The 23,383-nt window shown below is 37.2% G+C and overlaps 1 protein-coding gene across 3 annotated transcripts in view; it reads right to left on the reverse strand.

Moving 5' to 3' along the window:
* Window positions 1-23,383, reverse strand: part of ANAPC10 (anaphase promoting complex subunit 10) — a 137,269-nt gene that overhangs the window by 102,784 nt on the left and 11,102 nt on the right. For all 3 annotated transcript variants that reach the window (XR_011171896.1, XM_069105466.1, XM_069105467.1), the window contains exons 2-3: window positions 21,325-21,450; window positions 2,039-2,129 (exon numbers count right to left, since the gene is read on the reverse strand). Coding sequence is in view for 2 of the 3 variants with exons in the window: in XM_069105466.1 (XP_068961567.1) it covers window positions 2,039-2,129; window positions 21,325-21,439 (206 nt within the window). In the remaining variant the exon portion in view is untranslated. The remainder of the gene's footprint in view (window positions 1-2,038; window positions 2,130-21,324; window positions 21,451-23,383) is intronic.

Raw genomic sequence — 23,383 nt, forward strand, 5'->3', positions numbered from 1 at the left:
GTGTGTGTGTGTGTGTGTGTGTGTGTGTGTGTGTGTGTGTGTGTGTGTGTTTTCCTTGTTTACCTTTCTATGTCACTGTTGCATCTCGTAATTGGAGGTTGCATTTTCCATTGAGATCTGGCTTTATCATCAGAAAGGTCTGGAAATCTGTTATATCACTGAATGACCATCTCTTTGCCTGGAAGAATATGCTCAGTCTCGCTGTGTAGGTGATCCTTCGTTGTAATCCAAACTCTTTTGCCTTGTGGAAAATTGAATTCCACTGCCTCCGATCTTTCAGTGTAGAGACTGCCAAATGCTGTGTGATCCTCACTGTGATTCCTTGATATTTCAATTATTTCTTTCTGGCCACTTGAAGTATTTTCTCTTTTATCTGGTAGTTCTGGAATTTGGCCACAACATTTCGAGGACTTTTCAGTTTGGGATCTCTTTCAGCAGGTGTCCGGTGGATTCTCTTGATTTCTATTTTACCCTCAGGTTCTAGTATCTCAGGGCAGTTTTCCTTAATGAGCTCTTGGAGAATGTTGTCCAGGCTTATTTTTTCATCAGGGTTTTCTGGGAGGCCTATGATTCTCAGGTTATGTCTCCTGGATCTTTTTCCAGGTCAGTTATTTTTCCATTGAGGTATTTTACCTCTTTTTCTAATTTTTCATTCTTGTTGTTTTGTTCGACTAATTCTTGGGTTCCTCATAGAGTTATTTGTTTCAATTTGGTTGATTCTAGTTTTTAGCAAATCATTTTCTTTGGTTAGTTTTTGGAGTTCCTTTTCCATATCATACACTTTTCTTTTTAAGGAGCTGTTTTCTTCATTATAATGTTTGTCTAATTCTGCAATTTTTATTTTAAAAGAATTATTCATTTTGTCTTCTATCTCTCTCATTTGGTTTTCAAAGTTCCTTTTGATCTCATCTAGGAGAGCTTTCTGTGCTTGGGACCCATTCCCTGTTGATGTTTCAGCTGTGGGTGTGGAGTCCACATTGTCTCCCTCTGAGGATAGTAGGACTCCAGAGTCTTTGTAGTCTGCTTTCTACCCATTTTGAGGCAGGGCCCTAGCCACGCTCTTCTAGGGTTTCCAAGCCTTTACTATTGAGTATTTTGCCCTGCGGCAATAGTTGCTATGTTTTCGGGGGCGGGGGCGCGTTGGAGCAGGCTGCGTTCACTCTGACATTCTGGTCTTGGAGGTCCTGATAGGGGTTTTTTTTTTTTTTCAAATTTATGGGCTATGGAGTGGTAGTTCCAGGAGTATTTGCTGTCCTGGACAAGGGCCCTGCATTTGGTTCTTACCTTACTCTTTCCAGCCCCAGCCCTTTGGTGAAAGGCCTGATAGTGGCTCTTGTGGTTGGTGGGACAACTTGTCCCCCTTATTGGTCAGGCCTCCTCTGGGCCTGCCCCTGCGCCGTTGATTCCCAGCCTGTCCCCAAAAATCATCAATTTTAAAAAGGAACAAAACAACTACACTCATGACGTGATACGTATAGCAACTTAAACCACAGCCTTGGTTTTACAGATTTAAAATATGTATGTACTACACTAAAATCAGTATGATAGGAGTTTTTTAAAAATATTAAACTGAACAATTTAATTGTTTTTCTATGCTTCTTCTTTATATCACAACTGTAGCCAATCACATGAAGACAGCAATGCTTAAAATTGTTAGAAATCCTACATAAAAATTTCCTTCTCAAATCGAAAATTTGTAAACAGCTAAAGAATGAGCTCAGTTCTTATAGTTCTGCTTGAAGTAATAATCTAAGTATTCTGCCATCAGCAAAACATACTTTTTGAGATTTATTAACTTCCAGAAATTAGCCAACCAACATTTACTGAGCACTTCCAGTTTGAGGCATTTAATAAATTATAGTATTCAAGCCTTCAAGATATTTACACTGTAGTTGACCAGAAGAAACCCCAAGGCTTTCAAAAAAGCAATATTCTGTGTTTAAGTTTTAATTTTTTCATCTTTATATCATGTCATATATGATATAAATATATCATACTTTTTCCTGAAATATACCACAAAAATTAAAAAAAAAATTACCTAAATTGGATATTCACCAAATGAGGCTGTGAACCATCTGACTGCCAATAAGTTTCCAGATTATCATCTCGTAACTGATCCACTCCAAATCCTAATAAAGAAGACAACAAAAGGACTATAATCTCAAAATGTACATTTCCAGAAGAGAATCAGAAATATATGATAGTCAATTGGACACCAATATATTAAAATGTAGACTAAACAGAGCTCTCATGTTATCTAAAAACTCCAAGGAAGCAGAAAATTGGGAAAGAATTTTTATAACCAGAGACTCTGATAAAGGCCTCATTTCTAAAATATACAGAGAACTGAATCAAATTTATAAAAATTAAGTCATTCCCCAATTGATAGACTGTCAAAGGACATGAACAGGCAGTTTTCAGAGGAAGAAATTAAAGATATCTATAATCACATGAAAAAATGCTCTAAATGAGTAATTAGAGAAATGCAAATAAAAACAACTCTGAGGTACCACATCTCATCAGTCAGATTGGCTAACATGACAAAACAGGAAAATTATAAATGCTAGAGAAGATGTGAGAAAACTGGAACACTAATGCATTGTTGGTGGAGTTGTGAACTGATCCAACCATTCTGGAGAGCAATTTGGAACTATGCCCAAAGGGCTATAAAAATGTGAATACCCTTTCACCCAGCAATACTGCTTCTAAGGATGAATCCCAAAGAGGTCATACAAGTGGGAAAAGATCCATATGTACAAAATATTTATAGAAGCACTTTTTGTGGTGATAAAGAATTGTAAATCAAGAGGATGCCCATTAATTGGGGAATGAATAAAAAATTGTGACATATGAATGTAATGAAATACCACTGTGTTATAAGAAATGAGGAGTGAGGGCGGCTAGGTGGTGCAGTGAGTAAAGCGCCGGCCCTGGAGTCAGGAGGATCTGAGTTCGGTTCCGGCCTCAGACACTTAACACACACACACACAAAAACTAGTTGTGTAACCTTGGGGAAGTTACTTAACCGCAATTTCCCTCCAAAAGGCAAAAAAAAAAAAAAAAATAAGGAGGAAACGATCTTCACAATAACCTGGAGAGACATATAAACTGATGTTGAATGAGGGGAGCAGAACTAGGAAAACATTGTATACAATTACAGCACATTATATCTGTAATGACTAACTTTGATAGACAGGGCTCTTCGCAGCAATGCAAGGCTATAAGACAATGTGGCAGCAAGCACCCTAGCATACACAGGATGGCTGCTAACACAGGTTCTTTGATATGCTTTTCTAAAGGAAAGTAACTCAAAGAGAATTAACAATCTTAGTTTACTCAAACATATATCATTTACCAAGTTCAGGGAAAAAAATCAGCACCCTGAACTCCAGAGAAAACAAACAGAAGTTATAAGCAGACAAAAATATAGATAGAGAAAATAACACAATTCAGCAGACCAACAGACAGGGCTTCTAGCTGTCTGACCATCACATAAATACAGTTAGTCACTAGAGAGAGAAGCACCAACATCTGGGTTTTCAAAGCTGGGGGGGATGGGAGGGGAGGGGGCTCACCAGCTGCCCAGAGTCTCATCTGGCCAAATCATACAACTCTTCCCAAAGTGAGCCCCAAAGCAAAACCTTGTCTCAGAGGTATACATGGCCTTCTCCAGGATCAGAGAACATCGCAACCCTTCTGACCCACTTGACTACAAAGTAACAAAAGCTGTGCCTTCCTGAAAACTGAAAAACAAGTCTCCCACCACAGGCTCCATTTGACCACATTCAGCCTATTAGGGGGCAGAGTTTATTTTCAAATCAGGAAAGGTCCTCAAATTCATCTAAGCATATTAAAGAGCACGGAAGATCTTCAAATTCCTATTACCATTACAAACAATTCCAAAAGACTAATGATGGAAAAAGCTATCCACATACAGATAAGGAATTATGGAGTCTGAATGCAGATTGAAGCAAACTACTTGCTCTCGATCTTTTTTGTCTTGTTTTGTTTCTCCTTCCTTGTTCATTCCATTGGTTATAATTCTTCTTTACAACTTGAAGGTATATGTAGAACCAATATTGGATCGCATGCCGTCATGGGGGGGGGGGGGTAGGGGAGAAAAAATTTGGAACTCAAAAACTTCTGGAACTGAATGTTGTAAAATAAAAGTAAATGAATTTAAAAGAAAAAAAAATTCCTTCCCAAATCTCCCAGCTCTCAGCTTCTAGAACAAATAGATATATAAAAGAAAAATGAGTTTATAAAGAATTTAGAGAAGCAGAGGCAGGCCTGGAAGGCGCGGCGAGCAGAGGCAGGCCTGGAAGGGGCCTGATCAACTAGGAGAGCAAGTCTTTCCACCAACCACAAGGGCCGCTATCAGGCCTATCACCAAAGGGCTGGGACTGGAAAGAGTAACATAAGAACCAAATACAAGGGCCCCTATCCTGGACAGCAAATACTCCTGGGGCTACCACTTCATAGCCCAGAAATTAAAAAAAAAAAAAGCCCCTATCAGCACCTCCAAAGACCAGGATAACAGAGTGAACCTCACCTGCGCCAACCCCCCCCCCCCAAAACATAGTAACTATTGCCCAGGGCAAAACCTTCTACAGTAAAGGTTTGGGATCTCTAGAGGAAGGGCGTGGCTACAGCCCTGCCCCAAAATGGGTAGAAAGCAGACTACAAAGACAAAGACCCTGGAGTCCTACTATCCTCAGAGGGAGGAACCAAACTCAGAGGGAGACAATGTGGACTCCACACCCACAGCTGAAACATCAACAGGGAATGGGTCCCAAGCACAGAAAGCTCTCCTAGATGAGATCAAAAGGAACTTTGAAAACCAAATGAGAGAGATAGAAGACAAAATGAATAATTCTCTCAAAACCAAAATAGCATAATTAGAAAAACATTATAATGAAGAAAACATCTCTCTAAAAAGAAAAGTGTGTGTGGAAAAGGAGCTCCAAAAATTAACCAAAGAAAATGATTTGCTAAAAACTAGAATCGACCACATTGAAACAAAACAAAATAACAAGAATGAAAAATTAGAATAAGAGGTAAAATACCTTAATGGAAGAATAACTGACCTGGAAAACAGATCCAGGAGACATAACCTGAGAATCATAGGCTTATGAGAAAATCCTGATGAAAAAATGAGCCTGGACAACATTCTCCAAGAGCTCATTAAGGAAAACTGCCCTGAGATACTAGAACCTGAGGGTAAAATAGAAATCAAGAGAATCCACCGGACACCTGCTGAAAGAGATCCCAAACTGAAAAGTCCTCGAAATGTTGTGGCCAAATTCCAGAACTACCAGATAAAAGAGAAAATACTTCAAGTGGCCCGAAAGAAACAATTCAAATATTGAGGGTCCATTTGGCAGCCTCTACACTGAAAAATCAGAGGCAGTGGAATACAATTTTCCGGAAGGCAAAAGAGCTCGGGTTACAACGAAGGATCACCTACCCAGTGAGAATGAACATATTCTTCCAGGCAAAAAGATGGTCATTCAACAATATAACAGAGTTCCAGACCTTCCTGATAAAAAAGCCAGAACTCAATGGAAAATTCAACCTCCAATTATGAGATGCAACAGTGATGTAGAAAGGTAAACAAAGAAAACACACACACACACACACACACACTCTGCTATTTGAGAAGAGCAAACTGGTTATAGACAAGTAGAGGGTATGAGTATAAAAAACACAAAATGACGATTTAAAAAAAAAAAGATCTTATGAAGGGCTACAAAGGGAGTGCAATGGAAGAAAGGGAATGAATGAAGTGGAAAAGGGTAAATTATGCCACACAAAGAGGCATAAAAACAATATAGCAGAGGAAAAGAAGGGAGGGAGATGAGAATCATGAGCTTTTCCCTCATTGGTTCTGGAGCAAGGAGGGAATAACAACCAGTTAAGCAAAGGACTCTATGGAGAAGAAATGCAAAAAGTATCATTTTAGAGGCAAAGAGGGGAGGGAGAGGAGCTTCACATGAGATTTGTTCCCGTCACTCTTGGTGTGAAGAAGAAATAACATACTTCATTAAGTATAAAAATATCCTACAGGCAGTAGGAGGGGGAAAGGGCTCTGAAAGGGGGTGATGGTTAGTAGGGAGGGAAGAAGTAAGAGGGAAGGGGAGGAAAAGGGAGGGGGGCTGATAAGGGAATATTGAGGGAGGCCATGGTCAAAAGGAAAACTATTAAGGGGAGTAAGGGAGAAGGGGGGAAAATATGAGCATTAACAGGGGAGGGAATAGGGAAAGACACAGATAACAATCATAAATGTAAGTGTGAATGGAATGAACTCTCCCATAAAATGGAGAGGGATAGCAGAATGGATTAGAAATCATAATCCTGGGGTGGCCAGGTAGCACAGCGAGTAAGAGCACCACCTCCAGTAACGGGATAACCTGGGGATCGAATCCTGGGCTCAGACACTAAGCACCCACCCAGAAACACCTGGCCATGTAACCTTGAGCAAGTTACTTAATCCCAATTGCTTAGGGGCAGCCAGGTGGCTCAGGGAGTAAAAGCATGGACTCCAGTGTTGGGATGACCTAGAGATTAAATCTGGGCTCAGATACTTAGCACCACACCCAGAAAAAACTGGCCATGTAACCTTGAGCAAGTTACTTAACCCTGATTGCTATAAAAAAAAAAAGAGAGAGAAATCATAATATGCTGTTTACAAGAAACACATCTGAAACAGTGGGACACACACAGGGTAAAATAAAAGGCTGGAGTAAAATATGTCATGCCTCAGCTAAAGTAAAAAAAAGTAGGGGTAGCAATCCTTATCTCAGATAAAGCAAAACCAAAATTGACCTAATTAAAAGAGATAAGGAAGGAAACTATATCCTGCTAAAAGGCACCATCAAGAATGAAGCAATATCATTACTTAACATATATGCACCAAGTGGTATAGCATACAAATTCCTAGAGGAGAAGGTAAAGGAATTAGAGGAAGAAATAGATAGAAAAACTATACTAGTGGGAGGCCTTAATCTCCCCCTCTCTGAACTTGATAAATCTAACCTCAAAATAAACAAGAAAGAAGTTAAGGAGGTGAACAGGATTTTAGAGAGGATAGGTATGATAGATCTCTGGAGAAAACTGAGTGGGGATAAAAAGGAATATACTTTCTTCTCAGCGGTTCATGGCACATACTCAAAAACTGACCACGTTCTAGGGCATAAAAACCTCACAATTTTATGCAGTAAGGCAGAAATATTAAATGCATCCTTTTCAGATCATCAAGCAATAAAAATTATATGCAATAGAGGGCCATAGAAAGACAGACTAAAACTAATTTGAAATTAAACAATTTAATCCCAAAGAATGAGTGGGTCAAGCAAGAAATTATAGAAACAAATCAGTAATTTCATTCAAGAGAATGATAATAATGAGACAACATACCAAAATTTGTGGGATGCATTAAAGGCAGTTCTTAGGGGAAGTTTTATATCCCTGAGTGCATACATGATTAAATTAGAGAAAAGGGAGGTCAACGAGTTAGGCATGCAATTGAAAAACCTAGAAAAAGAACAAATTCAAAATCCCCAATTAAATACTAAATTAGAAATATTGAAAACCAAAGGAGAGATTAATAAAATTAAAATTAAGAAAACTATTGAATTAATAAATAAAACTAAGAGCTGGTTTTATGAAAAAACCAACAAAATTGATAGACCCTTAGTCAATATGATAAAAAAAAGAAAACCAAATTATGAGTATCAAAAATGAAAAGGGTGATGAATCTACCTCCAATGAAGAGGAAATCAAAACAATAATTAGGAATTATTTTTCCCAATCGTATGCACATAAATTTGACAATCTTAGGGAAATGGATGAATATTTACAAAAATACAAGTTGCCCAGATTAACTGAAGAGGAAGTAAACTACTTAAATAACTCCGTCTCAGAAAAAGAAATTGAACAAGCCATCAGTCAACTCCCCAGGAAAAAATCTCCAGGGCCAGATGGATTCACTAGTGAATTCTATCAAACATTTAAAGAACAATTGATTCCAATACTCTACAAACTATTTGGGAATATGAGTGAAGGAGTCCTACCAATTCTTTTTATGACACAAATATGGTACTGATACATAAATCAGGAAGAGGTAAAACAGAAAGAAAATTATAGACCACTCATAGGGATCCAAAAGACCGAAAGAGATCATAGAATTGGGAGGAAGACCCATATGTACAAAAATGTTTATAGCAGCTCTTTTTGTGGTGGCAAAGAATTGGAAATTAAGGGGGTGCCCATCAATTGGGGAATAGCTGAACAAGTTGTGGTATATACATATTATGGAATACTATTGTGCTATAAGAAATGAGGAGCAGATGGTCTTCATATTTACCTGGAGAAGCTTATACGAACTGATGCTGAGTGAAAAGAGTAGAACCAGGAGAAATTTATACACAATTACAGACACAATGTATGTGTGATGACCAACTTTGATAGACTGGACTCTTCTCAGTCAATCCCAAAAGACTCATGATAGAGAGAAATGTGTGCATCCAGAGAAAGAACTAGAAAGAACTGAGTTTATGTCCAGATGGAAGCAAAATACCTGATCTTTTTCCTTTTCTTGTTTGGTTTTATATCCTCTTTACCATTTTTCATTCCATCTGATATAATCCATCTTTATAACCTGACTAATGTATAATGTGAAAGTATTTACAGATCCTATACTTGACAATATACCGCCATGGGGGGAGGGAGGGGGACAAAATGTGAAACTCAAGGAATTGTGGAATTGAATTCTGTAAACTAAAAGTAAACAAACAAATTAATTAAAAAAAAACAAAAAAAAAGAATTTAGAAAACAAGTCCACCCCAAGTTACCATTATCAACACTACCAAAGAAAAGCCCACACCTTCTAGATGTACTAAAGTTAGTAAACATTAGTCCAAACTCTGAGGCTAGTCTGATAACAGAGAACAGTGGATTGTCAACTAGGAAGCCTAGCTATGCCACTAGCTGGCTATGTTGCAGGACAACATATTTAACCTCAACAAGCTCCATCAAGATCCTTAATTAAAACAACCAATTTTCCTCAATACACAAGTAATCATTCATTTTAGAAAGATTTTCAAAAATGCAAGCAAAACTCCAGAATGGAGTTTCTACTTATTCAGAAAACTGAATTGACTAGAATCCTACATTTTTCTAAGCATTGTAATTAAGCAAAATTTTATACTTATTATATTGTAACATGGAATAAAACTGTATCAATTACCATGAATCACAAATTAGTCTGGATGATTTTTAAAATTACAAAAATTTTTGTAAAAGAAATCCAGTTCAGGCAGCTAGGTGGAGCAGTGAGTAGAGCACCAGCACTGGAGTCAGGAGGACCTGAGTTCAAATCCGACCTCAGACACTTAACACACTTACTAGCCATGTGACTTTAGGTAAGTCACTTAACCCCAATTGCCCTCCAAAAAAAAAAGAAAAGAAAAAAAAGAAATCCAGTTCCCAAAGAAGGAAAAACTGATGCTCAAAAGCTACCAATTGCAAATAAGTTTCCTACAATGTTAACTATATCAATATCTTCGAACATAATATTAGTTTACAAAGTACACCTATGATTATAGGTGAGCCTTTTACTTCCCAGTGAGAAATTGTTAATAAAGCCCTAAGGAATATTCCTGAATAGTTCTTACAGCTTCTGAATATTTGTCCTATTTCTCTCTCTTTTTAAAAATATATTGATGGCTTTTGTTCCTTTTTTTTTTTTTGTGGAGGAGGGAAGGCAAGGCAATTAGGGTTAAGTGACTTGCCCAAGGTCACACTGAACTGGTGCTCTATTCACTGCGCCACAAAGCTGCCCCGTCCTACTTCTCACTCAAGATAAATTGTTCCTTAAACATGACATTGCTAGATTATCCCACAAGCCTCAAATGTATCCTCTCAACTCTTTTCACCTCTGCATCTTAGAAACCCTACATCCCTTCATGGCCTAGCAAGGACTTATCTGATCTCCTAGTTGTTAGTGTTCTCTCTAACACCTCCAAAATCTTTTGCTTTCTTACTTACTTTTCATGCATTTTGTATTTACTCATCTGAATACACATTGCTTTCCTTTAGTAGGATATAAGCGTTATGGCAGCAGTGAGAGCTTTATTTTCACTTTTGTGCCCCTTACATACACCTAAAAAATATCCATTAAATGACTTAGACCAGGGATAAGGAATCTGTGGCCTCCAGGCCACATGTGGCCGGCCCTCTAGGTCCTCAAGTGTGGCCCATTGCCTGTAGGATCTGTTCTGTAAAACTTGGACAGAGTCAAAAGGCCATACCCAAGGACCTATAAGGCCACATGTGGCTTTGAGGCCGCAGATGTCCCACCCCTGAATTAGCCTATCAATTCAAATAATCATTTCTAACATGTATGAGTATCTAAGTGTTCTGAATAAATTTAAGTATTCATCATACTTCATTTGCATAACTAATTTGACTAGCAAATTTTCTTCAGTGATAGTATATTGTTTCAATATAAATATCATTTATAATATTCTAAATTCCAAACTAATTTGGAGTCCATTAATTTCACTGTTTTTATATTATATATTTAAAAATTTATATATTATATATTAAAATACATATTTATATATTATATATTAAAAGATATGATCTATTTGACATACTATACTATTAAGTTTCTAACTGTTCATCAAAATACAATTATTTACCTCACTCAAATAGATCAGTTATCTTATCTACTTCAATATTCTCTCCAAGGTTACAGACTGTAACCCATCCATATATGCCAATTTTGTGTAATTCTTATTTGTGTTTTCCCCAAAATTTCCCACAGGCAGTCCAATTAATATCCTGGAGGTTTTCTTCCCTTTCTCCAAACTCTATCATCCTGTCATCCCACGCCCCAGGATTAAACCCATCTTTTTTGTATCACATATTTTCCTATTAACATCTTTTATTCCCATTATTCTTTGAAGTTCCTCATTGGTTACATGTTGCAGCCTGATGGCATCCACCACTCATCTCTCAATTACCTTCCAGGTAATATTCATTTTCAATGTTTTAGACACTTGTGGTACTCCATGTCTCACTGCCACACAGTAACACTAAGAGAATGATGCCATTAAAAAACAGTGGTCCTTTGTTTGCAGGAAACCTGGAGTCAGTACAGAAATTATACAATTAACCCAAAAGTAAGCAAGTCCACTTTTCTTTTTAACTTGGGGTCTAACTCACTGTAGATTTGTCTGTTTCAGATATCCATTCAAAAAGAATGCCATAATCTGAGCAATAAGCAATCTTCAGCCACTTGCTTTTTCCTATAGAGATGATCACGCCAAATTTTTGAGAGGCTCCACCTAGATCTCTTCTAGATGGCTCTGCAATTTTCCAAGGCATTATACACCCATCAAACAGGATCATCTAATGGGTCTCAGTATCTACAGGAAATTCCAAACAACCAGGACTATGTGCTAGATCTCCTCCATCACTGTAACAAACAACTTTGCCAAACATACATCAACCTATTTTATGCTCTGCCTGATGTTGAAGGATCAGGGGAGTTAAAGAGGGCTGTTTTAACTAACCTGTCTTTCAAAGAAACTTAAATGGTTTTGATATACAGATAAGAAACTCTCTGTTGGAAGGGCAATCCCATGGAAGCATTTTGCTCTACTGAATTTGTTTCATACCAACCCACAAGACAAAGCAATTATTTTAACTAAAAGTAAATCAAGGCAAATTCTCCTGATTTCTTGCAGGGGTGGAGGACTACCGGAGTAAAACATTGCATATAATATCACATGTTTTTAATATGTTGGTTAGTTTTGCCACATTTTTTTCTTTCTTTTAAGGGATGGTTCTCTGGAAGGGTAAGAGAGACAACCTCAGAAATTTAGGTGATATGTCAACTATCTCAATTAAAATTTACTTCAAAGGGGCTGCTGGGTGGCGTAGTGAGTGGAGCGCCAGTCCTGGAGTCAGGAGGACCTGAGTTCAAATTTGGCAAGCCTCAAATACTTAACACAAAAACTAGCCGTGTGACGTGGGCAAGTCACTTAACCCCAATTACCATCCAAAAAGCAAAAAAAAAAATTTTACTTTAAAAATATCAGTTCATAAATTTAAAGCTGGTTACAGGATCAGGGCTCTGGAGCTGGAAGGGGTCTCAGAGAAAATCTAGTCTAATCTTCTTATTTTAAAGATGTGGAAATTGAAGCCCAAGGAAATGAAAATAATTTCTTAAGTTAACTGCAGAAATAATTTTAAAAAGTGGAATGTGAACTTGGGTGCTTTCTTTCCAGAAAAAAAGTTGTCTCTCCACTGTGCCTCACTCTCAATTATGAAGTATGCAGATGTACTTGACATCAACAGAGTCTAAAAATATAGTTACATATCCACCAATATCAGGCCCATCAAGCCAAACAGTTAATAAAAAATGAATTTTAAAATTGTAGCTAATATAACCTTCAGGAAGATTATTCTAGCCAAAGCTGAAGACAGGGTTGCATTTCATAATTACTATAATTTTTCTAGTGAACAGTGGAAAAGTTGGTAACATTCAATTTAAAAAAATACCTATTAAGCATATACTGTGAGCCAGGGATTACAACAGCCACTAAGGAAACAAAAAGACTCAACTGGATCTGGGATCTCATCAATGTGGATGTTCCCTCTACAATAAAGTAGGTATCAATATCTCTATCTATCTATAGCTATTTATACCTGCCGAGCCCACGTGATTTTTTATTCATGTCCTCCTATAAGTTCATTATAAGGGGTTCACTCAAAAGTGCAGGAGTCTTTTTCATTTTCTCTTGCTATCACAAGGATATCAGTAGAACACATATGCTTGTCTAGTAGTCATCTCTTAGCTCTTAAAACGGGAACCACACTAAATACTTTCTGAAACACATGTCTCTCTGACAATATCCTTCACTACAGTTTTTCTTTTATTTTTCAAATGCTTTATTAACTTCTGATTTACATTATTCATTTCCGCCAGATTTGGAGTTACAAATTTTCTCCCCGTTTTTCTTTACCTACCGCCCCAAAATAGCAGTCCTACAGGATATCCCCTCCTCCAATCTGCACTCTCCAATATTTTCTCCCATACCCCTTTCGACTTTTCCAGTGGATATCTATGCTCCAGTGCCTGTATGTTTTATTTCCAAATTACATGTAAAATATATTTGAATATTTGATTTTAAAACTTTGAATTCCAGACTCATTCCTTTCCTCCCTTGTCACCCACCCTTACTGGGAAGATAAGCGGTTCAGTATAGGTTGTACATGTGTGGCTAATGCAAAACAATAACATAGTAGATATATTGTAAAAGACTGACTATATTTCCCTCCCTCCTATCCCACCTCCCACTTGTTCTATTCTCTACTTTGATCCCATCCCTTTTCAAAAGTGGGTGCTTCCAACTTCTCTCCCCCCCAGCCTGTCCTCCCTTCCATTATTCTCCCTCTCATCCCCTTTCCCCCTACTCTCCTGGAGGGTGAGATACCCTATTTAGTGTGTATTTCATTCCCTCCTCAAGCCAGATTCAATGGGAATAAGGTTGACCCATTCCCTTTTGCCTTCCTATCCTTCCCCTCCATTGTAACCATTTTCCCTTGCCTCTTCTATATGAAATAGTTCACCCTATTCTGTCTCTCCCCATCTCCTCTCATTATATTCCTCTCTCACCTCTTCATTTTACCTTTCAAGTATCATCCCTTCCTGTTAAATTGGTCCTGTGCCCTCTATCTATGTATATCTGTAAATATATATACACACATTCACATATGTATTCATATGCCCATATACCCTCACATATAGACATATATATATATTTCTATTCCCTTCAACTACTGAGAAAAGTTTCATAAGTTACAATTATTGTTTTTCCATGTAGGAATGTTAATAGTTGAACTTTGATAAGTTCCTTATGATTTCTTTTCCCTGTTTACCTTCTCATGCTTCTCTTGCTTCTTGTATCTGAATGTTAAGTTTTCTATTCAACTCTGGTTTTTTCAGCAAGAATGCTTGAAAGTCCTTTATTCCACTGAATGACCATATTTTTCCCTGAAACATGATACTCAGTTTTGCTGGGTAGGTGACTCTTGGTTTTAATCCCAGCTCCTTTGACCTCTGGTATATCATATTCCAAGCCCTTCGATCCCTCATAGAAGCTGCCAGATCCTGGGTTATCCTGATTGTGTCTCCACAATATTCAAATTGTTTCTTCCTGGCTGCTTGTGATATTCTCTCCTTAGTCTGGGAATTCCAGAACCTGGCTATAATATTCCTAGGAGTTTTCTTTTTGGGATCTTTTTCAGGACGTGATTGATGGATTCTTTCAACCTCTATTTTGCCCTCTCGTTCTAAAACATCAGGGCAGTTTTCTTTAAGAACTTCCTGGAGGATGATTTCTAGGTTCTTACTTTGATCATGGCTTTCAGGTAGTCCAATAATTTTTAAATGATCTCTCCTGGATCTATTTTCCAGATCAGTGGTTTTTCCCATGAGATATTTCACATTGCCTTCGATTCTTTCATTTGTTTGGATCTGTTTAATAGCATCTTGATTTCTCATAAAGTCATTAGCTTCCATTTGCTCCAGTCTAATTCTGAAGCAATGATTTTCCTCATTGAGCTTTTGAGATTCTTTTTCCATCTGGCAAATTCAACTTTTTAAGCATTCTTCTCCTCATTGCCTTTTTGAGACTCTTTTGCCATTTGAGTTAGTCTATTTTTTTAAGGTATTATTTTCCTCAGTTAGGCTGTTGACTCTCATTTCATAATTTTCTTGCTTCGTTCTCATTTCTCTTCCCAATTTTTCCTCCACTTCTCTCATCTGCTTAAGGTCTTCTGTGTCCTGTAACCAGCTCATATTTTCCTTTGAAGCTTTTGATGCAGGAGTTCTTACTTCACTATCTTCCTCCTCTTCCATGCTTTGCTCCTTTTTGTCCCCAAAATAGGAGCCTAATGTTACAATCTTCTGTGTGCTTTGTTTCCTTTGCCTGGTCATGTCGCCCCTCAGTCACTTGACCCCTGGGCTTTTTGCCACAGTAGGACTTTGCCACCAGACAGGGGAGCTTTCGTCCCAAACGCTGGGGTTTTCTCAGCTGCTGGAGGTATTAGATGGGTGCCCTCTCTGAGGTCTCCACACGCTCTGGCAAGCTGGACACAAACCCAAGGATCTCCACCCTAGACTGCAATCCAGATCCAAGAAGGTTAAATCAAGAGCAATTGCCCCTCAGACTGGTGCTTGGTCCCCCTACACTCTGTAGGCCAGGAGCTGAAACTGCCACGTGGCACTGGCTGGCTGTGCAGGCATCTCAGCAGCTTCTCGCCCTGGGGGCAAAAGCCACACACTCCCACTTACTAGGTCCCAAAGTCCAGACTGCACTGACCTCTCACTTTGTCCTTTGTATCTATGTGTTGATAAATCTGGAAATGGCCACAGCTGCTGCTGATCTGGATTCCCTCAGGCCAGTGGCTGGTCAGGCCCGCCCTGGGGCTAAAGCCTGGGAGTGGAGCTGGGCTCAGAGGGCTGCCTGCCATCCTGCTGGGCTGTCCTCAGCAGGAGGTTAGCTTCTCTGTGTCATTTTGTGGGTTCTGTAGCTCCAAAGTTTGTTTAGAGTCCCCTTTTTACATGGATTGGGGAAGGTGGAAGCGGGAGCTGTGGGGAGATCCTGCTTCTCTTTACTACAGTTTTTACAACTGTTTTTTATCCTACTTATACTTAGCATGTTCCTATTCATTTTTGTGTCCTACAATTGGAAGCTAGTCTTCAAGGTATTTTGATATTGATATTTTTAAATATTGATTTTTTAAAAAATATTTTGTTCTAGTTTTTAAAAGATGGGCCTTTGTTTCTCAAAAAAATACTAGAGGGGCGGCTAGGTGGCATAGTGAATGGAACACTGGCCCTGGAGTCAAGAGAACATGAGTTCAAATCAGGCCTCAGACACTTACAATTAGCCGTGTGACCTTGGGCAGGTCACTTAACACCAATTGCTCCACCTTTCTCCCTCCACAAAGCAAAAAAAACCAAAACAAACAAAAAAAAACTAGAGATATTTAAGGGAGTTTTGTAATTCCCTGAAGTTAATCCAGCATACTCTTGTCCTCTTTCATTCTGGGCCCCATTCACTGTCTATTGCACTATCACACGCACTTACACACACACACACACACACACACACACACACATCCTGATAGGACAAGCCTATTCATAAAACTGGGAGAACTGTAAAAATCGGATCAAAAGGTGCTAAATAAGAATCATACAATTTGTAAGATCTTTGTCCAATGACCAATGAATAGATATAACAGTAGAGAAAATATATCATTAAGCCTGACATTCTTGCTCTAAACAGAATCAGAAAAAGTAGGAAGTTGAGTTAAATGACAGGAGGGTTCACAAATTCTCTCCAGAGAAACAACTAAAGGAGTGAGTGAAGTTGGTTTTACTACGTGCCCAAAAGCAACAAGAAATAATCACTTCATGGAACATTTCAGTCATATCATACTGAGAGCTCCTGATAAGTATTTGCAAAATGGCTACCATGAAAAAAATTGCAACTTATGCATAAAACTCTGTTGCACAGGCTGAAGAAATGCATTAATTCTAAAAAGAACTCAATAAGAATTGCCAAATTAAATCAATACAGGCTTTAATTTCCAGTGACATCAATGCAAAGGTGAGGATTATAAAAAAAAGGAAAACAAGGATAAAGAACCAGAGAAGCCAATGCCCTGTAAAATACATAGAAGTCTCATGCCTATATATAGTGAATATTTAATTCAATAAAAGAAACAAAGGGTACCACATACAGTGAACACCAAATAACATCACAAAAGAGGAAATTAATCACATTCTGACAGGAAACAATTCATTGCTAATGGAGAAGTCATTCCTGAATCATCTTACTGTAGTGTTAGATCACCAAGTTGTAAGAGCAATGATAAAAAGTAACATAAAGCTCATAAGATAAAATATGAAAAAGATAAGGAATGCAACTAGAATTCCAACCTGACCTATTTAAACAAACATTTAAAGAATAGGATATGGAATGAACAAAAGACATAAAGATAACAATAAATTAGCATAAAAGCTTCATTATTTCCAATCAATTGTCATTATAAGGACAGCAAAGAGCTGAAAGAGTGACTTTATCACAAAACACTCAACTAGTTTGTCAAACAGAAATTGCAATCTAGGGCAACACTGGTTTAGAAGATAACCTCATGTAAAATCTTATGGAAAAGTATGATGGAAAATCATGAGCAGCTATCAATTCATAAAATAGGGAAGCACTGGAAGGTAAAACTAGTTTAAATAAAGTTGGTAGGAGACCCAATTAAACAAAGTCATACTGAAGATACTAAGGAAGAAATGGAAAGAGAATTATAAACAGAATTAATAAGATTTGCAAAGATATTTAAAACAAACTTTTTTTCCACTATCAAAAGCAGTAGACACAACCCCAATTACCCTTCCTTGCCCACTCCAAAAAAAAAAAAAGCAGTACAGTCACCACAACTGGAATATATCATCTTAATCCCAAATGCGCTTCATAAAAGATGTAGAAATTATGATAAAGAAAAGAAAGGTTAGGAAATACAGGTACAAGTGTACACAGAATCAAATCTCTACTGAAGGCAACAATTACGAGGGGAGTCATGAGAAATGAATGTTAAAAATTGTTTTTACATGTAATTGGGAAAAGAAAAATATTAAATAATAAAATTATTAAAGCTATCAAAAAATGGGAAGGGGACCGAGGTCTCAAACTACACTACAAAGCAGTAACTTCAAAACAATCTGATACTGGCTAAGAAATCAAGGGGTCAATCAATGGGACAAATTAGGTATACAACATACAGAGAAAAACATGGTATCACAGTGTTTGATAAACCAAAAACTCCAGATAGGAGGTAAGAATGCACTATTAGACAAAAACTGTGAGACAGCTGTAGTCTGGCAAAAATTAAAAACCAACATCTCGAGACAAGATAAGCTCCAAACAGATGTATAATTTAACATCATACAGAAATTAGGAAACGAGGAAGAAATTACTTTCTAGATTTATGGATGGGTAACAGCTCATGAAGAAACTAAGGATAAAGAGGACCACATAAGATAAAACGGACAATTCTGTAACAATTTTTTAAAACATTTTGCTCAGACAAAACCATTGTGGCTAAAATTAGAAGAGAAGCCAATAGTTGGGGACAGGAAGAGGACCAGGCATGGAATCCTTGCAGCAAGTTTCTCTGATAAGGGACATATCTCCAAGTATATATGGAAGTGATTAAAATTTCCAAGATTAAGAGCCATCCTTCAAATAAAAAATAGTCAAAGGATAAGAACAGGTAGTTTTCAAGGGGATAAAATATCAACAATCATCTGAAAAGATGGTGAAAATTTCTAATAATCAGAAAAATGCTAATTAAAGTAATTCTAACATTCTACTACACAACCATCATGCAAAGTTGACAAAAAAGAAAAATAACAAATGTTAGAGAAGACACAGGAAAACAAGCACATTGACGCACTGGAAGAATTATGAATTGGTCCAACTCTTCTGGAAAACAATTTGTAACTATAAGCAAATAGTTTCTAAACTGTGCCCCAACGACATTAAAGAAAGAAGGAAAAAACTCATACAAAAATATTTATAACAGCTCTTTTTATAGAGGCAAAGAACTAGAAAATAAGGGCAGGAAAGTGAAGTGAGCAGAAGCAGAAGAATATTGTATACAGTAACAGCAATATGTACAATCATCAACTGTGACTGATAGCACTTCTCAGCAATACAAGGATCCAAGACAATTCCAAAGGACTCATAATGAAAAATGCTATCCACCTCCAGAGCAAGAAGTAATGGAGTCTGAATGCAGATGGAAGCATACTATTTTTCACTTTATTTTTTCTTGGGGGTTTTTTTTCAGTCTGTGTTTTCTTTTACAACTAATACATAAACAAGTTTTGTATGAATGCACATATAATAACTCATATCAAAATGTTTACTGCCTCAGGGAGGGGAGGTAGTAATGAGGGACTGAGAGAGAATTTGGAACTCGAATTTTTTTAAATGAATATTAAAATTGTTTTTTACATATAAGTGGGAAAAATATAAGTTAAAAAAAAATATATATATATATATATTTGCCTTTTGGAGGGCAATTGGGGTTAAGTTACTTGCCCAAGGTTACACAGCTAGTTTTTTTTTGTGTGGGTGTTAAGTGTCTGAGGCTGGAACCGATCTCGGGTCCTCCTGACTCCGGGGCCGGCGCTTTACTCACTGCACCACCTAGCCTCCCCATAAGTAGAGTATTTTTAAATACTGCTCTCTTTTTTCAGTTATTCCACTTAGGATTTTTTAATATATCAACCTTCTTTTTTTTTTCTTTTTGGAGGGCAATTGGGGTTAAGTGACTGGCCCAAAGTCTCCTGGCTAGTAAGTGTGTCAAGTCTCTAAGGTCAGATTTGAACTCAGGTCCTCCTGACTCCATGTCTGGTGCTCTATTCACTGTACCACCTAGCTGCCCCTCAACATTCTTTTTAAAGAAACCAAAGTCACAATTGTGCAAGCAAGTTGATAACCCTACTTTCCTCTTTGCAAAATATTAAATGATTGGTGTTTTTGCCTTTAAAAAAAAGAGAAAAAATAAGGGGCAGGCCATCAAATGGGGAATAGTTGAATCACTTATAGTATAAATGTAGTGGAATACTATTGAACTCTAAGGAACAAAGTAAGGAATGATTTCAGAAAAAATCTTGGGAAGATTTGTATGAACTGATGCAAAGCAAAGAAATTAGAATCAACAGAAAAGTTTATACAAAAATGTAAGTAAAAACAACTTTGAAAGATTTTACATTTCTAATAAACTCACTGGCTAGCCACCATTCCAGAAGACTAAGGATGAAACATGCTACCACCTCTTAGCTGCTGAATTGAATACAGAATGAGACATACTTTTGGCCTTACCCAGTGCAGGAATTTGTTTTCTTTGATTTGCTGTAAGGATTTTGTTTTTCTTTTTTTTCCTAATGGGTGCAGAAGAGTTGAAAGGGAAAGAAAATAGATTTTTTTTATTTGAAAAAAAATTTTTTAATGATGTGCTTTTATGTTTTATGCTAGAAAACAATATAGAAATATGCTAAAAAAATTACTCAACTGTGTATACTCTTTGAACCAACAATTCCTTATAGGTTGAGTCTAATCCCAAAAATGAGCAAAAAAGATGAAAAGGATCCTTTATAAAGTATTTAGACAAGCCCTCTTATTCTGTAGTGGCAAATAACTGGAGACTAAAGGGGAGAAAGGGGAGTCCATTAATTGGGAAATGGCTGAACAAATTATGATATATTAATGTAATGTTCATTGTCCCTAATATAAGAGATAATGGTATAGTGGCTAGACAACCAATCTTAGTGTCAGGTATGTCCAAGTTCAAGTCCTACCACTGACCATGCTGATTACATAACCAGAGGGAAGTCACTAAAGCTCTAGGTGCCTGTCCTGGGACAGGAAAACTTTAAGACTATAAATTGAAGAACACATTCTGATGTTTTAGCAGAAGGAGTTTCCTCATTGGCAGTTCCCAATACCAATGAAATTACAAGCTTGACCCAAAAAAATTCTTAGTAACTAAAAATGATGGTAATTATAGAATTCATTCTACTCAATTTTTTACTAACAGCAGAACCTAACATACAAAACAGAAGCACCATCCATTGCATGTCATAATTGAACATTATATGAAGTTAGGTATTTGGCAAAGCAATATTGAATCTAGTCTAACTTTTGTCTAGTGCAAGATCTCCAAGTGACCATGTCATGATTTCTAAAAACAAAGCTGTTGTCTTTTTCAGCACCTCCATAATACCCCTAGGTCAATGGACACTTTTGTCTAATTCCTCAATAATAATAACAATTACACCAGTACAGCTGAGGTAGGAGCAACAAGAATAACATAGACCTTCTCACATTCCTAAAGTAGTATAAATACAATGTAAATTTTATAGGAGGGGTGGATGCCATACTTATATAGATTCATGATTGGACTCAAGTAGATATTCTCTCCATTGGTGGGCATCACAACTTCTTGATGCTTTCACAGTCTGTGCAATTGGCACTCGTGTATTTCCATAAATTCCCCAAACATATCCAAACAACACAATGAAGGCTTTCCTCTATTGTAATATCCTGAGGGTAGCATGTTAACTACCTATATAATGAATGGCATTCTTATTGATATAACAAGTTTTAAATTCAGTATAGAAAAAAGGAAGTATAACTGTTGCAAAACAAAGTATTATTTTTTACCTGGCTTACAGGATGAGAGTGACCAAACAGCCTGTGAACCTATTTCACGTACTGTCCCAGTCCTTTCCAACTGTTTAGGGTCAGCACCAGGTGGTGTCTTGTTTGGTGTGGTCATTTTTTGCTAATCTATAAAGAAAGAATATGGACAGATTACAAAGAGACCTAAATGTCTTTTCAGGTTTAATAAAAAAGAAAAAGCTAGAATCTTTAATTATATTTTCCTCACTGTTAGTTTATAGGAAACCATAATAAATCATTTCTTAAATTCCTGCTGACTGGAAATGCACCTACATCCTGGTAGCAGGAAACAGTATCAAGTCCTGGCTCTGGTTACTAAGTAGGTGTGCAGTTTTATTCAAGTCATTTCATTCTCTCCCCCCCCCCCCCCCGCAACTTATCAGTCTACTTGTCTCTAGAAAAGAAAGGACTTTAACTAGAAAAGCTCTAGTGTATATCCAGCTCAAAATTTCAAAATTTCTATGATTCTCCCAGCCTTTTTCTTTATCTACGAAATAAAAGGGTTGTATTTGATGACTGTCCATCTTGACTCTAAAAACTGATCATAATCATTTCACATTAACCCTCTATTTCTCAAATGTAGTTAACAACATCTTATTGCAAGAGTAAAAAAATAACCTTGGGAAGTCTATCTATGCATTTTGCAAACAACTGTTATAACTTGAGACTGATGAGGGATGTCTCACAATAGGTTCAGCAGGAACTCTGATCTTATCTTAAGACCAGAACCTGCCATTCAGTCTGGAAAGAATTCAACTCAAGCCTAACTGGAGTCAGAGTTGTAAAAGTTTATTATATGCCTTACAGCGGGCAAGGATCCTTAGGGGACCTGCAACCTCAAAGGGGTAGAATTAAGATTTATATAGAATCATCCATATTAGAACCTGTGCCAATTATGCTAACTAGGTGATTAAGGGTGGGATTAGGGAGGAGTTAAGGTGGGGACAGTGTTTAAAGGAGCATGCAAGTTTTATGTACCTGCACAGGTATATTGCCCATGATTCACTGGAAAAAAGCCCAAGGACATCACTAAGTCAGCTAGCAGTCAAGGGCTGATGGAGAAGTGACCAGTCTGCCACCCATCAGTGTCATTTTTGACAAGATTGATGTCTGGAAACCAAGGCTAACAGGAGACTCAGGGGATAATAGGCTAAGGAGTTAACCAGGAGATAGGGTCCTGAAGGATTCATTGAGGCAGCCAAGGAGTCAACTTAGAGATAGGGTACCAAAGGATTCATGGGGGCAGCGAGACACTATACAAGGGAGAGATAATAGTTGCCTAAGCTGGAATGTTTATAGATACTTTAGTGAAAGATTCATAAGAATAGTTTGTTATTGTTCCAAGCTGAGATAGTTGTTGCTGGGCAGAGTTATTGCTCTGAAGCTAGGGGTGGGGGGTGTGGGGGGGAGAAGGGACAGAGTTAATGCTCTGAGAGGGGGGGGGGGGGCAGGGTATGATTTTACAAACTGGTTTTACAGACTGATATTACAAATATAGATCCCAAGCACCCCATCATTCCTGATGTTACAAATTGGTATTACAAATTGATTTTACAAACATAGATCCCAAGTACCCCATCAAGACTATATTCAAACAGTATATGGAATATTAAAGAATATACCTATTTCTTGGTATATTATGGTAATTTTACAAAAAATGATCATGTACTGGGGAATATACTGCTCATTTTAAAAAGCAGGCAAAACTAATAATTTTATTAGATAATCTCATTATGTATTAGATAATAGGTATATATTAGATAATCTTATAATATTATCTATTATAGATAACCTTTTATAGACTATAAAGTAATAAAACAATAATGAAGGAAATAAGAACAAATGATACCAACCTCAGTGTACACTAAATTATAATATGAAATCTGTAGCTTAGAAAAGGAGGTAGTACAGTAATATAACTTGAATGAGAGTGAACAGACCAACAAATTGAGTGCTACTCTAATGAAATGGAAAAAAAGACCTCTTAAAACTCTCCAAACTAAGAATTTTATCTAAGATAAAAAACTTTTGCAGTTATGCT

This window comes from Petaurus breviceps, unplaced genomic scaffold, assembly GCF_028583685.1.
Source record: "Petaurus breviceps papuanus isolate PSGF00001 unplaced genomic scaffold, PetGlider_PUasm1.0 76, whole genome shotgun sequence".
NCBI classification, from domain to species: domain Eukaryota; kingdom Metazoa; phylum Chordata; class Mammalia; order Diprotodontia; family Petauridae; genus Petaurus; species Petaurus breviceps.